Consider the following 12,994-nt stretch of genomic DNA (forward strand, 5'->3'; position numbering starts at 1 on the left):
TAGCTGACACTGCAATGGTTAGATGCGCTGGAGAGAATTTATAGGGACGTGGAGGTGAGCCAGTCGGTGCACAGCCTGTGCTGGAAGCGAGCAGTCGAGAACCTTGTCGAGGGCTGTAAGGCCATGGACGGTACGAATGATCTGTCTGTCCTCCTTCTGTTTCAATGGTTGACGAAGTGCGAAGCAGATGCGGAACGCAGCAAGTTTGCGATGCAACTGGCCAACTGCCACATGGAACGCTCCGGGCTGCCTGTGCACCCGTGCACCAACGACATGCAGCTCATCGAATGGTACCTTGTACACCACTTGCCTTATCTTCTCTCTCGCACGCACCCAGAGCCTCTGTCTGACACATTCATGTCATCGCTCTCTAGCACCCGACCGATCACAAACAACCCCATCGCCTTCAACGCCTACACCGGTACGTGCACCTGGGGGTTTTTTAAGCTCTCGTGGGCAGGACATTGACGTACGCGTTCCCATGGGATCCTCTGCGCAGAGTTCCTGCTGCATTCGGAGAACATCTGCTACTTCGTGCAGAGCGTCTACTTCCAGGAGAAGACGGAGCGGACCATATCCGCGTTGGCCTTCACCGCAACGGCCACGCTCGAGTCGATGGAAGACCTGCAGCAGCTGTCGTCAAATATGAATCAAATGCTGTACGGATTCTATCACTGCAGATGGCCTGCACACTGCAACAACTCTGCTCATTGTTGTCCTCTGCAGGTCGCACTCGGTGCAGGCGCAAGGTGAGCTGGCCAGCAGCCAGGTGGCCCTGCGCGAGACCATAGACGAGCTGAAGGACGAACAAGTTGAGGGCCTGCGCTCCATGCAAGCCCACTTTGGTGAGCTGCAGCTGTTATCAGGTCTCACTGTCTACGCCCCCCTCCACCAACGTGCATTCGTTGCTCACGGGTCGAGAACTCGATTGTATGCGTCGCAGGCCACATTCAAGCCGGCGTTGAGGAGACGATCCAAGGCCAACAGGCCATCCGGGAGCGGCAGGCCGAGTTCCGCGAGCAACAGGAACGCATGCACGCGCAAGGTCTCGATTTCTTCAAGCACATGAGCAGCGAGTCGGCATTCGTGCGTGAGCAGATGCAACACTCCACCGAAGCGCAGACGATGCTGCTGGAGGAGCAGAAATCGATTCTGCAGCGGGTGCAGAGCATCAAAGAATTCCAGGGTCAGCTCGTGGAGTCACAGCAAGAGTTCTTCGAGCAACAGCAAAAGCTGCACGACAACACCAAGCAGGTATGTGCTGCCCTGGTCGCCAGTTGTGTGTGTGTGTGCGCGCGCGCGCGTGTGTGCGTGTGTGTGTGTGTGTGTGTGGATCCATGCGGAACTTGCTCACTCGTTGTGGTGATGGCAGCAATTGCTGGAAATAATCACCGACTCAACTACGGCCAGCCACCACCTCCACCAGCTGGTCCAAGTGCAGACCTCGGCCTTTCAAAACGCGGTCGACAACATCGGCGAACTGGCCACCAAGTAAGCACACCAGGAACTCTTAGCACCGCGCTACGTTTCGCTTTCCTCACGGCAAGTGCCCTGCGTACCATGATGACAGATCAGAGAGCACCATCGCGGCCATTCACGAACAGCACACAAAGCTGTCTTCTCTTCAGAACGAACTGATCGGGAGCGTTGAGAAGGTCGCCGAGTTCCAGCGGTCGATCTTGGGTACAGAAGCGTACCACGCCGGCACGTTCACGTTCATTTGGCTCATCTTCTTCTCTCACACTGTCAGGCGAGTTCTTCGATATGAAGTCGATCGCCTTCTACAGTGCATTCCTCATCGCTACGTTTATTCTCACGTCCTTCTCCTTCACCGGCTCTGCGCGTTGGCGAATCAATCATTGGTATGTCCCGGCCACTTGCATGCGTCTCTGCGTCTTCTAACGCCCCTGCGTGCTCTAGTCGTCTTAGTGAATGTTCTAGTCGAGCGGCTGTTGCGTTCGTACGATCTCCAGTTCTTCCCCTGGGCCAGTGCCGACTCCCTCATCATCGCAGCACGTTGGGTACCCTCCCCACCATCATGTGCCCTGTGGTCGCGTGCAGTGCGTGTGGTCGCGCGCGGTCGTTTTTCTGACGCCAATTACTTCGTACAACACATAGGCGAGCCTGTGTGTGGCGGTGGCGGTGCTGTTTGCCAGCGCGGTGGGGCACAAGGACATCGCGCAAGACAACAACCGGCTGCTGTTGGCCATGGAGGAGAGGAACGCGCGCATCCTCGAGCACCTGCAGCACCAGGAGACCCTGTGGAGCATGCAGCTGCGCGAGATCACCAACAAGCACAGACGCGGCCTCACGCCCGATAATGAATGAGTGCCCGCTCCGAAGCGACGCCACCGGTTGGCTCGCGTGTGACCAATAGAAAGTCAAAGTTCCAGGGTTCGAACGAATGCAGCCAGGCTCCTCCTCGGCCGATCGGTTGTCGAGGCCTGCTTCGGGCAGCGGACGAACATGGCCCAGCGGGCGTGGGAGTAAAGCCTGTGCTTCCGCCACAGGAACAACCGCTGCAGGAAGTAACTATTGTACCTTGTGCCAAAGGTGAGCACACAGAGGGATGCAAGTTTCCCCGATTGACCATAAAGCACAGGACATGGCCTGATTACTGGAGTTCTTGGTCCTCAGTTCTGGGTCACGTGTGGTTTCCATTGCTGACCAACGTTGGAGCGGGGTGGCGTTGGCTGATCGATCCGGTAAAGGTCACTCCCTCCTAGCCTCCTGCAAAGAACAGCCTCCCGTCGGTTACCGAACACCCTCGAAGATCTTCAGTTGCACTGTGGAACGGTGTGTCAGCCTCGAGACAGAGAGTGATGGCCTGACCGCACCGAAGGCGAGGAAGGTGGTGGGCCAAGAGCCCTCTGATCACGCGCCAGAATACGTCCGCTCGCGGGATCGTTCAGTGCTCGCAGGTGCCCGGATTAGGAGGCCCTTGATCGCGTGGTGTTTGATGTGCTTGCCAGCCCTGCCACACTCTTCACCTGGCTGTCTCGCTGCGTCTGCGGGCGGTTTGATTGGCCTACTCTCTAGGCTTTGCTTTTATTTTTGGTGGTCGCCGCCCATTCGGGAAGCTGGCCGCGAGCGACGGTCAGTGACACTGACAGGTCCCGCGGACGGCCGAACCGCAGACCGAGCGCTCTTCTGCTCTTCACTCGATCGCTCGCTCTCGCTCGCGCTTGCATGCGCACATCCACACCCACATCTCCCTCTCCTACCCACCCACGCGAGAACACACTCGCGACAACACAACGACGTGGCGAGCGAAGGTGAAGGCATGAGAAGAGATGGAGGCGATGAAGCGACTGTCGAGCATGCCGGCCTTCCACCATCACGGCGGTGGCGACCACCAGTCCAGCAAGAAGGCGGCGGCGGCGGAGGACAACAAGAGGGCGACGAAGAGGGAGGAGGAGAAAGATGAGGAGAGCGAGGAGGAAAGGAGCGAGGAGGAGGTGGAGGAGGTGAAGGAGGAGCGGGATAGGAAGAGCTTCAGTCGCAGCAAGAGCTTCAAGATGAAGCTGCTGCAGAAGATGAGGAAGAAGAACGCGAGCAAGGAGGGCGGCAGCAGGAAGGAGGAGATGAAGCGCAAGATGGAGAGGGAGAAGCGCAAGGACGAGATGATCAAGACCTACGACAAGAAGGCGCAACTCGACTCGACCACCGCCTCATCGTCCCACATCAAGGAGATCCCTCAGACCGTCATGTGCGGCATGAATCTTCCCGGCTACAAATCTCACATCAAGCGGAGCGCGTCGTCATCTTCATCTCCATATTCCGCCGGCGCAGCTGCGACGAACAACCGCGGGCGGCAGGGGGATCGTCAATCGAACAGCAGCAACCCGCTTCTGATCAACGACGAAAAGGAGCGGCGTCGGGCCGAGGCCAGGGAGAGGCACCACCGCGAGCTTCGCCTGGGGGCCGTCCTATCCACCAACAACCCCCCGGATCGCTCCCCTTCCCCCGCAGCGGCCTCATCGTCATCTCCACCTTCCGCGGCCCAAAAAAAGAACGAAAACGAAGGAGAAACGGCGAAGAAAAGAGAGAAGCACCGCTCGAGTTTCCTGGCGCTGGGTCACGGAGCCACCAAGCGCGCCGAAGCCGCAGCGCGGAGTGCCAGCCCGCCAGCCACGTCGCCAGGCCAGGCATGGGTCAAGGGCACCACCTACGGCGGCAGCGGCGGTCAACAACCCCCAACCTCGTCGCCTTCCAGTGGCGAGTGCGACTACGCCGAGCGCGGGGAGGAGGGCATCGACCTGATGGAGCTCCAGCGCCAGTTCCAGCAGGTCGGCGTCGGCGGCGCGCCCGGCTTGATCGACGAAGAGCGGCGGGTGCGGCTCGCGGAGGACCGGGTCAAGGGCGCCGCGCGGCTGCCGTGGTGGGGCCTCAACGCCTCGTCGGGCAAGGAGGGCCGCCGCAAGGAGTGGGAGCGCTTCTTCTCCGGCTTCAAGGTCTCCGAGCTGTGGGAGGACGATGAAGGCGAAGACGACGACGACGATGAAGATGACGATGACCCCTGCCGCGGAAAGAAGGTGGCCTATCTCACGGAGGAGACGACGGTGAAGGAGGCCCTGGACGTGATGAGCGAGCGCGGGCTCAACGCGCTGCCGATCTGCCTCAAGGAGGTCGATGGCAAGGCCGAGGGCGCCAAGGCCAGCGCGGCGGAGAACGGCGGCGGCTGCGGCGGCGATACGCAGGAGGACGAGGTGCGCGAGCGTGCGCTGCGGCATCTGCGCAAGTGGCGCAAGGCCGAGCTGGCCCGCGAGCGCGAGCGGAAGCAGCGGAAGCAGCGCGGCAAGACGGTGCTCGGGTGGATCGACCTGCGCGACCTGCTCACCTTCGCCGTGTTCAAGTTCCCGCGGCCGCCGTCGGCCGACATCGGCATCGACGAGGTGCGACGGCAGGGCGTCGAGTTCACCCAACACAAGATCCGCGAGCTGGTCAACATCTACGGCACCAACGGTGCGCACGTGGTCAACGACGAGGGCACGGGCGGCCAGGGCGGCCATCGCATCGCGGCCAACGACCGCATGCCCGCCGTGTTCCGCATGCTGCGCAGCGAGAAGGGCCTCCGGGTGCTGCCGGTGTACGACCAGAGCCAGCTGCCGGCCGAGAGCCGCTGCCTGGTGCGCGTGCTGGACACCAAGGTGGTGATCCGGTGGCTCCACCGCGTGGTGCAGGACAACCGCGCGCGCTCGCCGTTCGTGCGCGAGCTGGCCAACCGGCAGGTGCGGCACTGGGGCGCCTTCGCCGACGCGATCCTGGGTAAGGAGCTCATCTACTTCGAGACCGAGGAGATGATCAACAACTTTGACCACTTCCGGGCCAGGAAGCGCGAGCGGCGGATGAGCAAGCTCATCGTACCCTTCGGCAGCGTCGACGGCGGCAGCACAGTCGAGGTGGCCAACCACAAGAAGAACCCGTCGCCGCCGCCGACGCCCAACGACAGCCACTCGAAGGAGAAGCTCGATCTTAACAAGCACCTCTTCACCATCTCGGCCGACCGCAGTGTGATCGACGCCTTCAAGATCATCTACAACTACAAGGTGTCGGCGCTCGGCGTGCTCGAGAAGAAGGGCAAGGAGCGCAACGTCGACGACGACGACGAGAGCAGCAGCAGCGAAAGCGACAGCTACGACGAGTCTTCGTCATCTTCGTCTTCTTCGTCTGGCGAAGAGGAGGAAAGCGTAAAGAGGAGGAAGGATCAGGAGAAGGCCAGGGGACCCAGCTTGAAGGAGGCCAAGGCCATGGTCGAAGCGACGCGCGACAGCTCGAGCGACGACGATGACGAGAGCAGCAGCGAAAGCGACAATTCGAGCGACAGCGACGATTCGGCCGCGTCGTCATCGGAGGACGAGCCAGGCAACAACGCAGCGACGACCACGACTTCGACCGCCAACCACCACCCGAGCCAGCAGTCCGCCACCAACCATCAGAGACCGGCCTCGCCCAAGCGCACCACCGACTCGCAGGCCCTGTCCTCGCATACCAAGCCCACGCGGTCCCAGAGCGATCCGCTGGGCCTGAGCGCCTCGAAGCGGGCCAACGCCCACGACGCGTCGGACACGGTCCCGGCCAAGGCCAAGACCCACCACGGGTCGGCGACGACGAAGGAGCGCAAGCCATCCGGGTCGCGCGGCAAGCGGGCGCCGGCGCGGATCACGCGCGAGGAGATGGTGGTGCGGGCGGCGCAGGCCGGGAAGCTGATCTCGCACCTGAGCTCGAGCGACCTCAAGAACTTCGAGCCCTTCGCGATGATGCGGTGCCTTCACATGTCGATCAAGGAGTACCTGGCCTGCTTCAAGGAGAAGAAGCCCCTGGTCACCTGCCGGCGCGACACGACCCTGCTCCAGCTCCTGGAGAAGATGGCCCGCGAGGAGGTCAACCGGATCTGGCTGCTCGCCGACGAAGAGGACGACGACGATGAGGAGGAGGAGGAGGGTGACAAGGGACACGACCGGAAGGCGAAGCATGAACCCAACAAACCGAAGGACAACGGCGGACGACCCATCGGCATGATCTCGCTGGCCGACATCATCGCCGAAGTCACTCGATTGTAGGCTGTGTACATAGATGTCGGCATTAATCAACGGAACAGCACACACGCACACACGACACACACGCTTCGAAGGCGTAAGCAATGGGGTGTTGTTGGGCACTCGAACTGCTGGGGCAAGCGGTTGGTGTGTTGATGGGAGTGTAGCTTAGTGGCAAAGCGGAACGGCAAACACCATCTCACGTGGGTTCGATTCCCGCCGCTCCCGAACCACTCACCTTTCCTTTGTCGCCCTACGGCATCGGCGAGTGCCTCTACGAAGTGGCTCGGTGCTCGGCAACACGGCCCAGCAGCGGGAGGGACGTGACCGCCTTCGGCTACTGCTTCTCGCCCTCGATTACCCTCAAGAGTTGTAATCACTCTGAAATCAAGCTCCAGTAGCCACACGAATGTTAAGGTGGCTATTTTCGCACCCGTGGCCTGACCACCTTAAAAATATGCGTCTGCGCACATGGACCCAGCCTTCTCTTGTTGGGGATTATTGCGCCCGGTCGGCGATTGGTGGGATTCGGCGGTTTTTTTTTTCAAAACAAACCACCACGATAAAGGCAACCCATCTTCAAGACAAGACACACAACCGCACAGCGGATGGAAGCTCCCGACCGTCTTCAGTGCACCGACGTACGCTTTTTCCCCTGTGTGATTTGCTTCTCGGATTTGATGAAAAATCTCTTTTTTTTTCAAGCATCAAATCGCTGACGGGGGGCTGGCTCGCAGGTCGGTGCGCTGGCAGAGCGGCTGCGGGACCCCCAGAAGGGGGTGTCGGTCCAAGACAGGCGCTACTTCTTTCGCACCTACCCCAAGACCTTTGTCGGTAAGCCCAAGCCTCAACCACGTTCCTAAGTAGCAGAAGAAGGAGAGTGACCCTCTCAACACGCGCGTTGTGTCCAGGCTCTGAAATGGTGGACTGGGTCTACACCAACGTGGTGGGCCTACGCAGGCGCAAGGACGCGGTCGAGATATGCCAGCAGCTGATGGACACTGTACACACCCGCCTCCTTCTTTTGCTGACGGTGGACCACAGCACATAGTGCTGACTTCGTCGTGCAGGGTCTCTTCCGTCCGGTCAGCAGCCGCAGGCAGGGCAAGCCCTTCTATGATGCGTCGGTCCTGTACCGCTTCACGGTACGTACCCACACACATGGGCGCTCTGCCTGCATTGTGCGTTTTCGTGCGTACTTGGAAGACGCCCAAGCGTTTAACGCTTTGCTGGCGTGTCGCGCTGCTCTAGGTGGACTTCACTGGCGGCGAGTGCGACGAAGATGAAGACGACAGCGACATTCTCGGGGAGAATAACAAGATCTCGTCCGACCAGGTGCGCGCCTGGCTGACACCGCCGTCGAGCGTCATTTCATGCGCGTGCTAACTCGCCCCACCACTTCGTGTGCTTGGGGGGCTGCAGCTTGATGACGTCCTTGTGGCGTTCGCCAGCGGCATCGAAGTCAAGAAGAGGCGACACTTCTTGCGCTCGTATGACCACTGCTTTGTTGGTTCGTTTTTCCTCATCTTTTCTTTATCGGACGTCGTCACGAACCCGCTCACACCGTCGCCACCTGCAAACCTGCTCGACAGGCTCTGAGGCTACGGACTGGATCGTAGACAAGTTCAACGTCTCCCGCGTGCAAGCCGTCGAACTGGGCCAGAAAATGCTGGGCATGGTACGCTGTCGCCTCACACCTCAACCCCTGCTGGTCACCAGTTTGTTCAAACTCGATCGTGTGGCTCACCTTGCACTGTGCGCGGTGTGATTCCCAGGGCTTCTTCGAGCACGTCAGCGACCAGAACAAGCCCTTCGAAGACGCCAACGAGTTCTACCGCTTTGTGGACACCGAAGCGGCCGGACCGCAAGTCACCGAGAATACCACTCTGTACGACTTCAACGCTCTCGACATCGACAAGAATCCGGTCTCGCTCAGCGAGTTCTCCGGTCGAGTGGTGCTGGTCGTCAACGTGGCATCGTTCTGAGGTTTGACCCCGAAGAACTATACGCAGCTTCAAGAGGTACGCTTCGCACGCCGTTCTTTCGCGCGGCTCGATATCACCCCGCTCTAGAACTAACGCGCTGCTTTCTCGCTACAGTTGGTGGAGACTCATGGAGCATCGGGATTCACCGTTCTGGGTTTCCCGTGCAATCAATTCGGCAAGTACGTTTCTCCCAGCCGCGCGGCCATGTGAGCGAGTGCCCCAGCGAGCGCACGTAGTTATGTCGGCACCGAGCGCGCGTTCACCTTTCTCTTTATTTGATGCTATATATCTTGAATGTAGGCAAGAGCCGGGCACGAACGATGAGATCAAGGAGTTCGTCAAGAAGTTCAACGTCACTTTCCCTCTGTTTGACAAGGTTAACGTGAATGGACCTCAGGCCCACCCGCTCTTCAAGTGGCTCAAGGACGAGTACGTTTCCACCCGCCCCCACCACGCCCACTGGCTCGTCTTGCATTGGGCTCACCTCACCTTCGCTGTTCGTTTGTCTGTCCGTCCGTATGTACACACTGTGTAGGCTCCCCGGATCCCTGGGCATCAAGGGCGTGAAGTGGAACTTCACCAAGTTCTTGATCAACAAGCAGGGAAAGCCTGTCCAGCGCTACGGCCCGCCGACCGACCCCAAGTCCATCGAGAAGGACATCCTCACCCTGATGGAGAAGGACTCCCTCTAGGGCGCCAAGCTCGAGGAAGGGAAGCGGCGAGTCGGTGAGAGACGAGGCGAGGGACGGACCGTGACGAAGAAGAGTGCATGCGAATGAAGGCGCCTCCGGAAAACACAGCCCCAGATGCTCGTGTCGGTCGCGCCTGATAGGATACGGAGCGATTCCAACCGTCGCTCCTTGCGCTCCTTCTCCGGCTCGTCTCCTCACCTCCCCTCACCCTCGCCCTCTCCCGCCCTTGCAGGCAAACCCCCTTTACACTTCAAACCCTTTTTTTTCAATCTACATTTCAACTCAGCCTTGTGTGTTGAGTTTCGCGAAAAAGAAGAGAAACGTTGTCAGAAAGATGGAAGTTGAAGATGTGCGGCTGGGGGCTGAACTCGAGCGGCTCACGGAGGGAGCCACGTGGTGCCGTGTCTCTGTTGGGTGCTCGGGTGCAGCGGTTTGGCATCTACAACGACCGCTCTCTCCAACCACGGCCACTGCCGCGCCCCCTCTGCCGTCATCGACCTACCTCAAGATGGCCCCGGCTGGCACGCTGGCCGCTGACGTGGCGGTCATGCAGCTGCTGAAGTCTTGTGACGTACCAGCCCCACACGTGCTCCACTACGCCCAAGGCGGCGAAGGCCAGGCCGACTTCCTGCTCATCAGCGCACTGGCGGGCGTGCACGGCGCGACCGCTGAGGCCTTGTCTAGGCCCGAGGCGCTGGTGAGGAGCTTCGCCGGCGGCTTGCAAAGCCTTCACGGCCAGCACTCGACGGCCCTCTTGCGCAGTGCTGAAGACCTGGGCGCCAAGTTCGACAGGCGGGTGGCGGTGCGAGTGGCCCGGGTGGAGCGGAGGCTGCGTGTGGGCGAGGTGCCCGGCCACGCAGAGCGGCTGGAGGCCATTCTAGCCCATGTCGCAAAACCGCCGCCCAACGTCGAATCCGATCTGGTGTTCACCCACGGCGACTACTGCCTGCCGAACGTCATCTTCCAGATCCTCAACAATCAGGCCGGTGAAACCGAGGCGGAGCTGCGAGTGGTCGGCTTCGTGGACCTGGGCTCGGCTGGCGTGGCCGATCGATACGTGGACCTGGCCAGCGCCGTGTGGAGCCTCAGATTCAACGGGTTGGAGAAACACGTCCCTGCCTTTCTGCAGTGCTACACCGCCAGGTCCGAGTTGTCGGGTCACAAGATCACCATCAACCAGGACAAGCTCGACTGGTACATCAACATGTTCACCCTGACCTGAACCCAAAAACGCGTTTAGGAGAGCATCGCTTTTCTTTCGCTTTTCTTCTCGCTTCATTTTTTTGCTTTTCTTTCTTCACTCCGCCAAATTACTTTGGGTGCAATGGCACTTTTCACTTCAACCCCCCCCCGTCACAGTGCCTCTACCGCAAGCTATCCCCTTCTCCACCTCCAGCACACCAACAAGTGTACACTTAAAAGACAATGGCTAACCAGCAGAAGGAGAACGAACCGGCGGTGGACGTGTACATTCTGCTAGAGGGCATTAAGGGTCCCGTCACCGAGCCCGGGCACGAGGGCTGGATCAAGGGCCTGTCGGCGCAGTTCGGCGTGGGCCTCGCTGTGGGCGGCCGCAACCGCCGCTACCGCCGCAACCAGACGCCCGAGCAGCTCGAGGCCGAGCGCAAGAAGAAGGAGGACGAGGAAGCCGAGGCCAAGGCCGCCGAGGAGCGGGGCGAGACCGAGGAGGAGGCCTGGGAGCGCAAGGTCAGGTCCAGCGTCAACTGCTCGTCGCCGTCGGTGAGCGAGATCACCGTGACCAAGGAGAGCGACGCCGCGTCGCCGGTGGTCTTCCACCACACGGTCCTGCGCAAGCCCGTGCGCCGGGCCGTGGTGGAGGTGGTCCAGCGCTCGGACAAGGCGACCACCCGCTTCGAGATGGACACTGTTTTTATTTCAGGCTTCTCGCTCTCGATCGGCCGCAATAACAGGCCGCAGGAGTCGATGTCGCTCAACTTCCAGAGCATCACCTTCGGCGTGCGGATCGGGGAGCAGGCCACGACGAGCGGGTACGACCTGACCGACGAGGTGGTGTCTCTCAATGGTGAGCCGTCCAAGCCCTTCTGGGAGAAGAAGGACGGTGACGACAATGACTACTGAGGTCTCTTGTCTCTTGTTGTACAACAAGAAATGAATTAATAAAGAAAAAGGAAAACAACAAAAAAATATGGTCAACGCAGGGAAAAGAAGGTCAATGCGTACCGTGACTGGTGCCGCGTAGCCAGCAATTACACGAGGCAATCAACAGATCTCATCTTTCCTATCATTGGACAAATGGAGCATCTGGAACAACTGCAGAAAGCCAACTTCACAGAGGTACTACTCTACACAATCATTTAATTTAATTGAACAAATTGCCGTCCATTGAGCAGTCCTCATCACTGTGCCCTCCCCCGATTTACAGTACTATGAAGTACTGGAGAAGAAGATCGACGAGTTCGGTCTGCCAGTGACGCCGCCGCAGTTCCTGGCCGCAGCGATCGGTGGCCTGCTTGTCGTCCTGTTCCTGTTGAGCGTCATCTTCAGAGGTAAGAAGAGCGGCAACTCCTTCCTCTTCGTCGGTCTGTGCGGCTCGGGCAAGACGGCCCTCATGTGTCTGGTACCTTCCCATCTAATCATCCATCCATCTTTCCTGTGCCGGTCTGTGCTTGGCGGCCCTGTAGCTCATCTCCTCCTCTTCTTGTTGTGTGGGAACAGTTGAAAAACGGAAGGGTGGCGGAAACTGTGACCACCATGAAAGAGAACGACGTCACTTTCAAGCTGCCCTCGAGCGGTCGCCAGGTCCACGTCGTTGACTTCCCCGGTTCGTTGCTTTCTTCCTCTCTTGCTCACTCCCCCGTGCGTTCACAACCCCTTGCATGTCTGACCACGCCACACACAACACAACACAACACACACACAGGCCACCAAAGGCTGCGCTCGCAGCTGGACACCTTCCTCCCGATCACCAAGGGGATCGTGTACCTGATCGATTCCGTTGAGTCCCGCTCCCAGCTTACCCAGAACGCGCAGTACTGCCCTGCCCACGCGATGCCATGGCCCATTTGGCTCGAGTTGCCTTTTCAGCTGATCGTGTTGTGTGTGTGTGATTACAGGTTCCTGTTTGATCTGTTCACCAACAAGACCGTGAACAGGCGAAGGACACCCATTCTCATTGCCTGCAACAAGAACGAGATGGTCACCGCCAAGCGCAAGGAATTCATTCAGGGCGAACTCGAGAAGGAGCTGTACGTTTTCACCGCCAAGTAGAGTCCATGAGCCCTCTTCATGGGCCTCCGTGTGTCTCCAGGCACTGATGCTTCCCATTACCCTCCGCAATGCAGCAACCACCTGCGCGAGAGCAGCGCGCGCGGTACGCTGGCCGACATCGACGGTAAGAAGGGAGGCAACGTCGAGGAGATCACCCTCGGCGCCGCCGATGAGCCCTTCAAGATGGACCAGCTGCCCTTCAAGGTCTCCTTCGCCGAGTGCTCGGTCAAGCAGGGCGAGGTCTCCGCCATCGAGGCGTTCCTCAGCAAATGAGCAAACAAACAACGCCTGTACAGGTCTTCATCTTCATGTTAATCTTTGAACACTGTTCAAACGCTGTCCTTCGCCTCTTCCCCCCCCCCCTTCAAGAGGAAAAGGAGAAAGAAAAGCAACTTGTTCAGCGTCATGTCGGACAGGGCGCAGAAGACGGTGCAGGTCGTGCCGGTAGGCCCCCTACAGTGCAATTGCATCATCTTTGGCGACCCGCAGACGCAAGGTATGTTGTTGGCACCCTCCCCGTAGGTGGTTG

General features: G+C 59.6%; 6 protein-coding genes across 6 annotated transcripts; all 6 read left to right on the plus strand.

The window, feature by feature from the left end:
• Window positions 1-123: 123 nt before the first annotated feature.
• Window positions 124-2,328, plus strand: ACA1_133490 (uncharacterized protein; the record flags this gene model as incomplete). The annotated part of the gene is made up of 10 exons (XM_004341888.1): window positions 124-290; window positions 375-421; window positions 500-659; window positions 727-845; window positions 944-1,254; window positions 1,373-1,491; window positions 1,571-1,683; window positions 1,751-1,843; window positions 1,930-2,021; window positions 2,119-2,328. The coding sequence occupies 10 exons, from the start codon at window positions 124-126 to the stop codon at window positions 2,326-2,328; spliced, it is 1,431 nt and encodes a 476-aa protein (XP_004341936.1).
• A 965-nt stretch (window positions 2,329-3,293) lies between these two features.
• ACA1_133500 (uncharacterized protein) lies at window positions 3,294-6,563 on the plus strand (the record flags this gene model as incomplete). Its single annotated transcript, XM_004341889.1, has 1 exon — window positions 3,294-6,563. One exon carries the CDS (start codon window positions 3,294-3,296, stop codon window positions 6,561-6,563), a length of 3,270 nt encoding a protein of 1,089 aa, XP_004341937.1.
• Window positions 6,564-7,147: 584 nt separating this feature from the next.
• On the plus strand, window positions 7,148-9,216 carry ACA1_133510 (domain found in dishevelled, egl10, and pleckstrin domain containing protein; the record flags this gene model as incomplete). The annotated part of the gene is made up of 11 exons (XM_004341890.1): window positions 7,148-7,180; window positions 7,277-7,373; window positions 7,451-7,542; window positions 7,610-7,684; window positions 7,791-7,874; window positions 7,962-8,049; window positions 8,132-8,217; window positions 8,315-8,494; window positions 8,639-8,703; window positions 8,825-8,953; window positions 9,060-9,216. The coding sequence occupies 11 exons, from the start codon at window positions 7,148-7,150 to the stop codon at window positions 9,214-9,216; spliced, it is 1,086 nt and encodes a 361-aa protein (XP_004341938.1).
• A 334-nt stretch (window positions 9,217-9,550) lies between these two features.
• ACA1_133520 (phosphotransferase enzyme family protein) lies at window positions 9,551-10,438 on the plus strand (the record flags this gene model as incomplete). Its single annotated transcript, XM_004341891.1, has 2 exons — window positions 9,551-9,617; window positions 9,645-10,438. 2 exons carry the CDS (start codon window positions 9,551-9,553, stop codon window positions 10,436-10,438), a joined length of 861 nt encoding a protein of 286 aa, XP_004341939.1.
• A 203-nt stretch (window positions 10,439-10,641) lies between these two features.
• Window positions 10,642-11,316, plus strand: ACA1_133530 (uncharacterized protein; the record flags this gene model as incomplete). The annotated part of the gene is made up of 1 exon (XM_004341892.1): window positions 10,642-11,316. One exon carries the CDS (start codon window positions 10,642-10,644, stop codon window positions 11,314-11,316), a length of 675 nt encoding a protein of 224 aa, XP_004341940.1.
• A 174-nt stretch (window positions 11,317-11,490) lies between these two features.
• Window positions 11,491-12,738, plus strand: ACA1_133540 (signal recognition particle receptor subunit beta, putative; the record flags this gene model as incomplete). The annotated part of the gene is made up of 6 exons (XM_004341893.1): window positions 11,491-11,532; window positions 11,621-11,731; window positions 11,914-12,019; window positions 12,119-12,227; window positions 12,312-12,443; window positions 12,540-12,738. The coding sequence occupies 6 exons, from the start codon at window positions 11,491-11,493 to the stop codon at window positions 12,736-12,738; spliced, it is 699 nt and encodes a 232-aa protein (XP_004341941.1).
• Between the last annotated feature and the right edge of the window lie 256 nt (window positions 12,739-12,994).

Source organism: Acanthamoeba castellanii (assembly GCF_000313135.1).
Source record: "Acanthamoeba castellanii str. Neff unplaced genomic scaffold scf7180000084701, whole genome shotgun sequence".
Lineage (NCBI taxonomy): Eukaryota > Discosea > Longamoebia > Acanthamoebidae > Acanthamoeba > Acanthamoeba castellanii.